Source organism: Lipotes vexillifer, unplaced genomic scaffold (genome assembly GCF_000442215.2).
Source record: "Lipotes vexillifer unplaced genomic scaffold, Lipotes_vexillifer_v1.1 scaffold1691, whole genome shotgun sequence".
In the NCBI taxonomy this organism is placed as follows: Eukaryota; Metazoa; Chordata; class Mammalia; order Artiodactyla; family Lipotidae; genus Lipotes; species Lipotes vexillifer.
Window position 1 is genome coordinate 3,450,962 of NW_006789046.1, and position 11,985 is coordinate 3,462,946.

Here is an 11,985-nt window from a genome sequence, read left to right on the forward strand (position 1 = left end):
CTGGGTCATGTGGTAGTTCTATTTTTAGTTTTTTAAGGAACCTCCATACTTTTCTCCATAGTGGTATCATCAGTTTACATTCCCACCAACAGTGCAAGAGGGTTCCCTTTTCTCCACACCCTCTCCAGCATTTGCTGTTTGTAGATTTTCTGATGAAGCCCGTTCTAACTGGTGTGAGGTGATGCCTCATTGTAGTTTTGATTTGCATTTCTCTAATTAGTGACGTTGAGCAGCTTTTCATATGCTTCTTGGCCATCTGTATGTCTTCTTTGGAGAAATGTCTATTTAGGTCTTCTGCCCATTTTTGGATTGGGTTGTTTGCTTTTTTAATATTGAGCTGCATGAGCTGTTTATATATTTTGGAGATTAATCCTTTGTCTGTTGATTCATTTGCAAATATTTTCTCGCATTCTGAGGGTTGTCTTTTCGTCTTGTTTATGGTTTCCTTTGCTGTGCAAAAGCTTTGAAGTTTCATTAGGTCCCATTTGTTTATTTTTGTTTTTATTTCCATTACTCTAGGAGGTGGATCAAAAAAGATCTTGCTGTGATTTATGTCAAAGAGTGTTCTTCCTATGTTTTCCTCTAAGAGTTTTATAGTGTCCGGTCTTACATTTAGGTCTCTAATCCATTTTGAGTTTATTTTTGTGTATGGTGTTAGGGAGTGTTCTAATTTCATTCTTTTACATGTAGCTGTCCAGTTTTCCCAGCACCACTTATTGAAGAGACTGTCTTTTCTCCATTGTATATCCTTGCCTCCTTTGTCATAGATTAGTTGACCATAGGTGCGTGGGTTTATCTCTGGGCTTTCTATCTTGTTCCATTGATCTATGTTTCTGTTTTTGTGCCAGTACCATATTGTCTTGATTACTGTAGCTTTGTAGTATAGTCTGAAGTCAGGGAGTCTGATTCCTCCAGCTCCGTTTTTTTCCCTCAAGACTGCTTTGGCTATTCGGGGTCTTTTGTGTCTCCATACAAATTTTAAGATTTTTTGTTCTAGTTCCGTAAAAAATGCCATTGGTAATTTGATAGGGATTGCATTGAATTTGTAGATTGCTTTGGGTAGTATAGTCATTTTCACAATATTGATTCTTCCAATCCAAGAACATGGTATATCTCTCCATCTGTTGGTATCATCTTTAATTTCTTTCATCAGTGTCTTACAGTTTTCTGCATACAGGTCTTTTGTCTCCCTAGGTAGGTTTATTCCTAGGTATTTTATTCTTTTTGTTGCCATGGTAAATGGGAGTGTTTTCATCTTTAGTGTATAGGAATGCAAGAGATTTCTGTGCATTAATTTTGTATCCTGCAACTTTATTAAATTCATTCATTAGCTCTAGTAGTTTTCTGGTGGCATCTTTAGGATTCTCTATGTATAGTATCATGTCATCTGCAGACAGTGACAGTTTTACTTCTTCTTTTCCAATTTGTATTCCTTTTATTTCTTTTTCTTCTCTGACTGCCGCGTCTAGGACTTCCAAAACCATGTTGAATAATAGCGGTGAGAGTCGACATCCTTGTCATGTTCCTGATCTTAGAGGAAATGCTTTCAGTTTTTCACCATTGACAATGTTTGCTGTGGGTTTGTCGTATATGGCCTTTATTATGCTGAGGTAGGTTCCCTCTATGCCCACTTTCTGGAGAGTTTTTATCATAAATGGGTGTTGAATTTTGTCAAAAGCTTTTTCTGCATCTATTGAGATGATCATATGGTTTTTATTCTTCAATTTGTTAATACGGTTTATCACATTGATTGATTTGCATATACTGAAGAATCCTTTGCATCCCTGGGATAAATCCCAGTTGATCATGGTGTATGATCCTTTTAATGTGTTGTTGGATTGTGTTTGCTAGTATTTTGTTGAGGATTTTCGCATCTATATTCATCAGTGATACTGGTCTGTAATTTTGAAAGCATTTATTTTTAGAAGCTTTAATTTGACCTGGGAAAATGAGTTCTCTTAAAACCTGACAAACAGTATAAGCCCCAAAGGTTTTAAATCAAATAAGTCTTCCAACACAGAAGCGTTCATAGGGAACTTTTAGTTTCTCAAAAAATTAAAATTAAAATTAAAAAAATCACTCTTGTTATCTAAAGAAAAGAGTATTAAAACAAATTATCTTAAGACAAATAAACACTCCTAAAAAAGGCTGTATTTTCTATCATTTTCTCCTTAAAAGAAACACAAACCAGTTCACTATCTTTTAATAACTTAAGACTACTGTAATCTAAAAACTTTAGAATACATGAAACACGTCTTAGCTATCAAAGGTACCATTTAGATTTCACACATTAAACAGCTACAGTACAGCCAACAATGGCACAAGTACACCTAAAACATAAATATTAATTCATCCTTTAGATGGTCAAAAGTCAGAAGGAACTGAATGGTTTGCAAGGTACTTTGACTTACCTGTGGTCACTAAAATCCAGTAAGTAATTCAAAGCATGGTAATATAATCGCAGGCAATTAAAGGCTCAAATATCACTCTAAAATGGAAGACATGAAAATAAAGACTGAAAACTTTGTGGTTCTCTATCTTTCATCCACATGGCTAGATATCAGAACCTTACTGTGGAAAATATAGTTATTAAATATGATTTCCCCAGAAAATAAAGAAGCTGCAGAAAGTACAAAAGGTGTCAAGATCCATAGTCATAGTTTGCTTCGTCAAATGCTTTTGCTAGCTCGTTTCAGTTCTTCATTCATAGTAAACAAGTCTTTAGCCCTAGCAAACTTTCCTGGGTCCTCTCGAATCAAGAAGGTGATATCTTCAACTTGTACCCGACCTTGCCTTCCAACTGACATTGCCTTGTGAGCCATTTCAGTGATGAACTCTATGACAAGGTCTTCAAGCATATCTACTGACTCAGTATAAGGATTCTGATCATCCCCAAACCCATACATCATACACCATAATTCTTTAGAAAAAAGTCTCTTTCTTCTACCCTGTCCACCTTCTGCACCTCCTCCAATTTCTTCATTTTCTTCCTCAAAGGTGGGGTCTTCATCTGCCAGCCCAGCAGCCATCCCAGCTGCCATCCCAGCATCTCCAGCGTGCACCCGCCTCCCACGGAGCTGCTATTGCACACTTTTTAAAAGACTACAGTGTAGTGTAAGAATAACTTTTATATGCCCTGAAAAACCAAAAAATCTGTGTGACCCACTTTATTGTGATACTCACTTTATAGCAATGGTCTGGAACCCAACCTGCAACATCTCTGAGGTGTGCCTATACACTTACATAACAAATATTTATACACACAGTTACATATACCCCCATGTGTGTGCACATGTAAATGCATACCTGTACATGCATACATGCGTGGACATATCAACATGCACGCACACACAAACTTATACACGTATAGATGTACACATACATACATAGACACATTCACACACGTGCATGTGCCTACACAACCCCCTGAGACCAAGCCTTGTTCAGAGGGTCTCCCCCCTTGATAAGACCTCAGAAACAGACCTCACTGGCCCAGGGAGAGCCCCCCCACTTCTCCCCTGATAGCCCGAGCTTTCTGGTCCCCCCTCGCCCTGCACTGGAAGCCACCACTAGGTGAGGTGGGGGTCGCCAGGTGCCCTGGGACAACATAGGAGGTGATAAGCAGCCACCTGGCAGAAGCAATCTCCGCTGGGCCCAGCCTTCCCCAGGAAGAGCCCACTCTCTGGGGAAACAGCTCTGCTATGGGAGGAGGAAGGCCCAGTTTGGTGACCAGCTGTGTCACCTTGGTGGCATTCTTGGGTAGCCCCCAAAAATGGCAGGTAGCCCCCTGCCCAGCCCCCCTCCCCCGAGGTTGCTGTGAGGATTAGCTGGGAGGCTGTAGGTGGGAAGGCTTGGCAAACTGTGAAGTGACTGCAAACACAAGGTCACTCTGTGGTTCTGCCATGGCTGGGAGGTGCCTGGGGATCCAGCTGTTTGCCCCCTTCTCCCTGCTCCCCTGGGAGCCACCATCACTGCCCCAGTCCCTCCCTTCCTTCCCACAGAGGCCTCTGCTCCCCTCCCCCCACTTCCCAGCAGAAGGGCTGGAGCCAGACACTGAGATAAGGGGCTTGTTTTCTAAGGGCCCGGAATTCGGTGGAGATTGAGGGTCAGGGCCGGAGGGCACTGGCGCTGGCGGGAGGAAGGGAGGCGGGGTTAGGGCATAGTGAGCCTTTCCTTGGGGCCCCAGACCCTATGGGGACTTGCAATTTCCACCCTTTCGGGATGGCTCTGCAGGCACAGTGGGAGAGGCGGAGAGCTCCAGTTGTTGGGCTCCATCTCCACCCCTGCTCCCTTCTCCTTCAGGGCCTCAAACGTTCCAGCTGCCTCCTACCCCAATGCTCCTCCTACCCCAATCCTTTGCCCATGCTGTTCTCTCTGCCCAGAACACTCTCCCCTCTGCCTTTGTCTGATTAACACCTTAATGTCTTAAAAGCTCAGCCCAATCACTGCTTCCTCCAGGAAGCCTGCCCTGATGCCTCAGCCAGGCCCAATGCAGCTTCTCCCAGCACCAACAGGCAGCATCCTGTCCCCATCCCGAGGACCTGACCTCCAAGGGCAGGCTGCTTTGCTCTCCTTTATCCCCAGACCCAACCCGGAGCTGACACATGGCAGAGGTCCGATGAAGGTCAATGTCTGAGAGTCCTCTTTGCTGAGGGGTGCCCTGATCAGAGGTGTGGGTGCCTCTTCCGGTGACCTTCAGCCCCTCAGGACCGACTTCCTCCCGTGAGGAAGAGACATCTGTGGCCCACACTCTGTGAAGGGGAGCTGCTGAGTGGGGCTGGGCACTCAGAGGGAGGCCTGTCCTCCCTGAGTGAGGGAAGGTCACCCTGCAGGAGGCCCAGTCCAGGCTGTCAGGCTGCACCCCACAGCAGCACGAAGCCCCAGGGCCCTGGACTGTGACCAGTAACCATGATAAAGTAGCAGCAGTAAGAGAGCAAACACGCATACATAGTACTCACTACCAGCCAGGCACCAGGGTCAGCATGAAAAGCCTTAAGTCATCAAACCCTCAACAGCCCATTTTGCATTTAAGGAGGCTGAGGCACGGAGAGGTTAATTGAGTTGTCCAAAGCCGCACACCTGGTAAGTTGGGACTTGAGTCAGTCGGGTCCTTTTACCACTACCTCGCATGGCCCTGGGTGGAGGCAGCCCACCCGTCAAGGGTCGGGGGTATGGAGGAGGGGGCTCTCCGTGCACCCCTCTAATTCCACCTCCATCTGAAGTCGGACGCTCAGATGGGTTGCACCTTCTTTGTGTCCCTCTGCCTGGCACCTAGACGATGCCTGACATCAGTGGGTGCTCAATAAATCTGTACTGAAAAAAGTAAATAATGGGAAGCTAGTTTTTAGGGGCAACGTAACACAGTGGTTCAGAGCTGGACGCTCCTCGCCAAGTTCATTAGCTCTGTGTGTCTCAGTTTCCCCATCTGTAAAACGGGATGAAAAGAGTACTTGTCTCCTAAGAGCTGTTGAGAGACTTTACTGCGTTCACACTTGTAAAGGGCCTGGGACAGTGCGGGGCACACGGTAAGAAGCACAAGAGCGTCTGCTCTATAAAAACTTGCCTGGTTTCGGTTTCTTCTTGGGTAAGCAGAACGCTTCCTCTCCCTCATCCCTGGTTCGCGCGCCGCAGACCGCGACGAAGGTCGTACTACAACTCCCAGCATGCCGCGGGGGCCCTCTCCGGGACTTGCGCGGTGCCGGCCGTGACGAAGGCCGAACTACAACTCCCAGCGTGCCGCGGAGCCGTCCCGCCAGCCACGGTCGGCCGCGGCCGAAGTTCGGAAAGTCCTGCCGCTGGGGTCCCGCCGCTCCCGATCGCCCTCGCCGGGGAGGTCGGGGCGGGGGAGCCGAGCGCTGCTCGCAGTGAGTCTGCTCCGCAGACTGGCCCGGGCTGCGACCCAGCAGCAGGGGGCCCTCTGGGCGCGGGGAGCTGGGAGCCAGGCGGGGATCCCGACGCACGTGGTGGACCTGCGCAGCGACACGGTTACCAAGCCCGGGCCGGCCATGAGGCGCTCCATGGCCGAGGCGGTTGTGGGGGACGACGACTACGGCGAGGACCCCACCGTCCGCGGTGAGCCCGGCGTGCAGGCCGGGGCCGGGGGGCCTCGCGGCGACCCCAGTGCGCTGTCCATGGTGCCCATGAGGCGCTCCATGGCCGAGGCGGTTGTGGGGGACGACGACTACGGCGAGGACCCCACCGTCCGCGGTGAGCCCGGCGTGCAGGCCGGGGCCGGGGGTCCTCGCGGCGACCCCAGTGCGCTGTCCATGGTGCTGGCGGGGGGGGGGAGAGGTGGCCCGGGACCCGGGGTGGCGGCTCAGCTGCAGGCTAGGCATTGCGATTGGCGTCCTTGCGGCTCAGTCTGACGCATCACTCGAGAGCCTGTTAGAAATGTAGATTCTCGGGTCCCACACCGGACCTCCTGAGCCAGAATCTGCAAGTTAAAACAGGATCGCCGGGTGACTTGTGTGCTCATTAAAGTGTGGCCCCACTGCCCGATGAGATGGGTGTTATCTCATCTTGCAGAGGAGGGCTCCGAGCAGCTGAGCCAGGCACTCAAGTTCCCATACCGAATAAATGGCAAAACAGGACTTGAACCCAGGTCTTCTCACTCTAGCACTGTTAGCTATTGTCCTGCACCCACCACCTTTCCACATGAAGACAAAGAGAAAACCCACCAAGAAAAGGGGATTCTCCACAGGCTGCATCTCCACCCCCCCCTCCGCCCCGAGGAGTGGGTTCTAAAAACCTAGGGAGTGTTTTCAAGATGCTGACTGGTGCCACCACCCTGGGTTGAGAGTTGCTGCCTTAGTGAACCATTGCTATTGCTGGAGTGTGTAGGACCGTTAGCTGTGCCAGGGGCAAGCCTGAGGGTTACCACTTGAGCCCTGAGGGCCTGGATGTGGGGTCAGGTGGTGATGGGGCTGATCATGCATCCAGCAGACACCCACTTTTGCCTGGAACTTCAAAGATGCTGACCCACTGCTCAGCAGGCAGCCTGATGCATAGACAGTCAACCCCACTGAGGTGAGGGAGGTGCTGGGGTTAACGTGCATCCACAGAGAGTGCCTTGGGGACTGGCGGGTGGGGACATGGGACTCACAGGAAATGGGGACTTTGTGGAGGAACCTCTTAAAAGATAAGTGAAGTGCTCCACCCCCAACCCTGGGCAGGGAAGGGAGTGCTGGCTCACGGGGCAGGGGAGCTGCAGAAGCAGAAGCAGAGTGGTGCAAAAGGTGTCTGGGACATGGATGGGGAATGGGGCTGGAGTGGGTGTGCAGGAGAGCATTCCTGTCCCTGGAGGGGAGGCAGAAGGCAGATCCCACCGGTCTTGAATGTCACGGCAAAGGCTTCATACTGTATGCCACAGGCAGAGGGGAGCCACAGTGAGCTTTAAAGCCAGAGCCGGAAGCCCCGCCCCCTCCAACCCCCCAGTCTCCTCCAGTCCTTCTGTTCTGGGAGAGGAAGTCAGCAGAGAAACCGCAGGGCCCCACCTGCAAGGGACTGATGGGAAAGGAAGTGAGACAGGTGTGAGGTCTGGGTGGGACAGGAGGGTTCAAACCACAGAGTTTCAGTATGTGTGGGGAGAACATGGCCCAGGAGGAGGTGGGGCACAGAGGGTCGACTGAGGGGCCCCTGGACCCAGATGTGCAGCCACCAAGACCACAGGCTGCAGCTGGCAGACCAGGGCTGGCGCCCTGCTTGGCTACTCACCACAGCCTTGGGCAAGATGCCCTCATCCGGACAAAGGGCTCATGGGGTCGGCAAAGAGGAATTTGAAAAGTGCCATTGTTGATGAACCGCCCCCCCCCCCAGCGCACCCCCATCCCTTCCCACCTCAGAGCTTCAGGCCACGGCTGTGGAGCTGCTGGGGTGGAGCGGACCCTGTTCCTGCCCACAAACACCATGGCCAACCTCATCTCTGGTGAGCACGGGGCGACTTCCATTTGCCCTCCAGGCCCTCCCTCCATGCTTCTGCCTTTTGTGCTGGTGAGCCATCTGGAACCTGGAACCACACCCTCCTCTCACCCCTTCCTGCCTGGGGGTCCTGCACTGAACTTCGTGACCTCCCAGCATGCTGCCACACCTTTGTAAATTGTCCCTTCATCAAATACTCCGGATTCCCAGGGTGCATGTGCCCTCTGTTTCCTGCTAGGGCCTGACTGGTGCCCGTGCCCTGGGCTGCTTATTCCCCAAACAGCAGCATCGTGGCTGGCTTCCCCACGCAGGAGATACCCTGCAGGTGGGCTGCAGGGCACAGGGGTGTAGGGTGTGCAGCGCCCAGTGATCCACAGGGTCACCGTCTTAGACTTGTGGACTTAGTGGGATGGTTTTCCAGCACATGGCAGGAAGGTGTCTTGAAGGGGTGCTCTTTCCTAATTGGCATAAGGCACTTGGGAGCTAGCTGTGGCCTTGGGGGTCAGTCCGGCTGAGCTGGTTGGGGACAGATGGGCCCCATGGGACTCGGTGCCAATGCTGTCCCCCACCCCATCTACCTTAGTGATGTATCACTGCCAGCGCCGGGGCTCCCTGCTCCTCCCTGGGCAGGAGTGCCACCTCCACGTCCAGGAGCAGGGCGGGGTGGCTCAGGTAAGGGCCCAGCACCGCTTGCCTGGGGCCAGCACAGGATGTTCAGCACTTGGGGTGAGAACCTGCCTCCCAGGCACCAAGTTGGGACCTGCAGAGGGAGAAATGGTGGCCTCTCCAGGGAAGGCAGTAAGGAGAGCCATTCCCAGATTGACCACACAGGGGCGGGCTCGGCTCAGGCCAGCCGGTTTGCTGGCTGTGCTTGTAACCCTGCTGCCCCCTAGTGGGAACCCAGAGCACTGGGCGCTCAGGGAGGAGGGACCGCAGCCTCTCAAGCAAACATGGTGTCTTCAGTCCTCCCCCACCCTTAGCTGGGATGTCTATGCCCACGTCCACAGCACAGAGGGAAGGGAAGGCTTCACGGCCCAGAGCTGGGGAGGAGCAGACAGGACAGGGGTAGGAGGTGCTGCTGGACCCCTGGACCTCATCCTTTGCACGCCCACACCTGCAGATCGCTGGGGCGCACTCCCACCCCCTCCCAGACCTGCCCCATGGCACCCTGGACCTGGCTGAGCTGGAGGGGCTGGTTGCACGGAGCCTTGGGAGCCGCTCCCACCCGGTCTGTGAGCTCATTTGCCTGAAGGACGCCCACAGCAGCTCAGGGGGCCGGGTGCTCCCCATCGAGTGCCTATGCCAGCCAGGCCTGGCCCCGCCACTGTGCCCCCACCACTAGCCAGCTGCTGGCTTTCTGTCCCTCAGGCCCCTCTCCTGGGGTTTAGTCCCCTCTGATACATGCCTGGGTGCCCATCAGTGGCCGGAACTGCTGTGGGAGACATGGGTGCTGTTCTAGGCGCAGATGCAAAGGGAATTATTGCCCCAGTGCCCAAGCTTTTCTCCAAAGAGCAGAGACCCAGTCCTCAGGGAGGCGAGTCCCCAGGCGGCACCACCTTGGTCTGGTCTTAGGGCCGGGGTGCGAGGGCTGGGCTCTGCCGCTCTCCCCTGCGAGAACTTGAGCGCTAACTAACCCTCCAGACCTATTCCTCACCTGGGAAACGGGACTGAGGGCATCCTTCCAATAGGGCTGCGGCGAGGCTTCAGTAAGATGAGGCATTCATTGCTTGGCCCGCAGTGAGCCCACCATAAACAGAAGATAAAACCCTTATCCTCGGGCTTCCCTGGTGGCGCAGTGGTTGAGAGTCCACCTGCTGGTGCAGGGGATGCGGGTTCGTGCCCCGGTCCGGGAGGATCCCACATGCCACAGAGCGGCTGGGCCTGTGAGCCATGGCCGCTGGGCCTGCGCATCTGGAGCCTGTGCTCCGCAACGGGAGGGGCCACGGCAGTGAGAGGCCTGCTTACCACCAAAAAAAAAAAACCCTTATCCTCGACGCCCTTTCACAGAAGACAGCCTCAGGCCCAGGCCCAGAGTGACTGCGTGGGTGCCAGATGGCCAAGCTTGGCACCAGCCAGCTCCCCTGACTCAAACCCCTCATGCTGCCTCGAGGACACAAGCCCAGTGACCCTCCAGTGATCTTCTGGACACCCACCCTCCCTCTGCCCCTCCCCCCAGCCTGGCCCTCTGACCCTTCCTGCCTCTCACCCCCAGGTGCACCTGCTGGCCCGGAGCTATGGGGTCCAGGTTCACCTGGATGGGGCCCGGTTGATGAACGCCGCGGTGGCTCTGTGCATGCCCCCTGCCCGCATCGTGGAGCACTGTGATCCTGTGTCTCTGTTTCTCCAAGGTAGGGAAGCCACTGGGCCGCCCCCGACACAGGAGGGTAGAGATGCCCACAGCAAGAGGCCGAGTTGGGTCCCCGAGCTCCTATGTTGGCAGCCGCTCACGCTGGGCCCCTCTAACCGCCTCCCCTGATGAGGCCACAGTGTCTCCCATCCCTGTCCCTTTTGCCCCCTCCAGAGCCCCGAGGACAGAGATGCACACCCATGGGCAGGCAGGACTCTCCTCTCTTCCCCCAGGGCCTCGGCGCACCAGTGGGGGCCCTGGTTGGGGGACCCAAGGGCTTCACTGAAGAAGCCTGGCGCCTCCAGAAAGCCCTGGGTGGGGGGATGCACCAGACGGGGGTGCTGGCCGTAGCTGCCCTGGTGGGACTGACTGACGCTGAGGAGGTGCTGCTGAAGGACCACCAGAACACCCAGAGGTTTGCCAGAGGTGCCTGGACAGCCCCCACTTCCCTTTGGCCCCAGGGGTGTGCCTTGGGTGTCCCCTGCAGCCGGGCCCAAACCCCCAGCAGGTGTGCATCCTTCCAACTCTAGAAGGTGAAGGTTAGCCGCTGAACCAGCAGGGGTGGGATCCAGGTGGTCTGTGCGGGTCCTAGACCAGTAGGCACCCAGTGGGTGTTAGTAATTTTCTGCAGGGTACAGCAGAATGTAGCCTCTAACTTGGGTTGAGTCCTCGCCACAACCCCACCATGTCCCCACTTTACAGATGAGGAAACCTAGACCCCAAGAGGTTAACGGATTTGTCCAAGGTCACGGAGCTGAAAAGTAGCAGAGCCAAGCCTGCCCATGTTAGGAATAAGACTCCCTCTTTTCCTCCCACTACAGTTGGGCTGTCCTCTGCCTTTCCTGGGGTGACACAGCTGGAGTGGTAGGGATAGTGGTGGGGTACTGGGGTCGGGCTCCACTTACCACAGGACCTGGGCTCAGGAACTGGCATCCCCTGTCTGCTCCGTGGATCTCACCACTGTAGAGACGAACATGGTGATGGTGAGGGTGGATGGGCTGCCGCCCGAGGAGCTGTGCAGACCATGAGCGCTGACGAGGTGGCCCAGACTGGCCACGCGGTTCGTGTGCTGCTGTCCCCTGGACTGAGCGGTCAGTGCGAGCCGTGTGGCACCGCGACGTCTCTGCACAGGACACCGAGCTGGCGCTGGGAAAGTGGGCGTTCGTGCTGAGGGCCCTGAGGATGGGGTGACGGACCCTGTGCCTTGGGTGGGACGGAGGGAGGCGGGGAGTGGAGGTGTCCCCAGGGAGTGGGTGGGAGGAGAGGCAGTAAACAACACCCCTGTCATCCACTGGTCTCCTTGGACCCCTTCACTTCCATGACACATGGGGTGAGGCCTTCCACCTGTTCATCCAGCAAACCTCGCGTGCCCGTGTCCGGGACAGGGGACCAAGCGTGCAGGGACAGGTGGAACCCCATGCTGGCTCTCCCAGCACAGCCCAGGAGGCAGCCACATGGCTCATGAGAGCATCTTGGGGACTTGCAGGAGGAAGCGTGAGGGGACACAGAAATGGACACTGGTATTGAGTGGCCTAGTAGGGGGCTGGGGCTTTACCTTGCAGTCATCTCATCTGTATTTACCTTTTTAAACAATAAAATTTTTGTGCTTGTGAAATAATATGTCATTGCTGCACACAATTTGGGACAGGATCTCCTTTCTAGCAACTCCTGGGGTAATTTAATTTAGGCAGACTCAGTGGTTAAGACCACCCTCCTGCTGA

General features: G+C 54.1%; 1 protein-coding gene and 1 pseudogene across 1 annotated transcript; one reads left to right on the forward strand and one right to left on the reverse strand.

Moving 5' to 3' along the window:
- Positions 1 to 2,641: 2,641 nt before the first annotated feature.
- Positions 2,642 to 3,029, reverse strand: LOC103080421 (transcription initiation factor TFIID subunit 13 pseudogene; annotated as a pseudogene).
- Positions 3,030 to 5,128: 2,099 nt separating this feature from the next.
- Positions 5,129 to 11,455, forward strand: LOC103080703 (uncharacterized protein R102.4-like). Its single transcript, XM_082931247.1, is given in 12 exon segments — positions 5,129 to 5,169; positions 5,714 to 6,072; positions 7,842 to 7,865; positions 7,868 to 7,924; positions 8,501 to 8,589; positions 9,038 to 9,212; positions 9,441 to 9,451; positions 10,130 to 10,254; positions 10,455 to 10,690; positions 11,180 to 11,284; positions 11,287 to 11,337; positions 11,340 to 11,455. Coding segments are annotated over 12 exon segments (1,389 nt in total).
- The last annotated feature ends 530 nt before the right edge of the window (positions 11,456 to 11,985 follow it).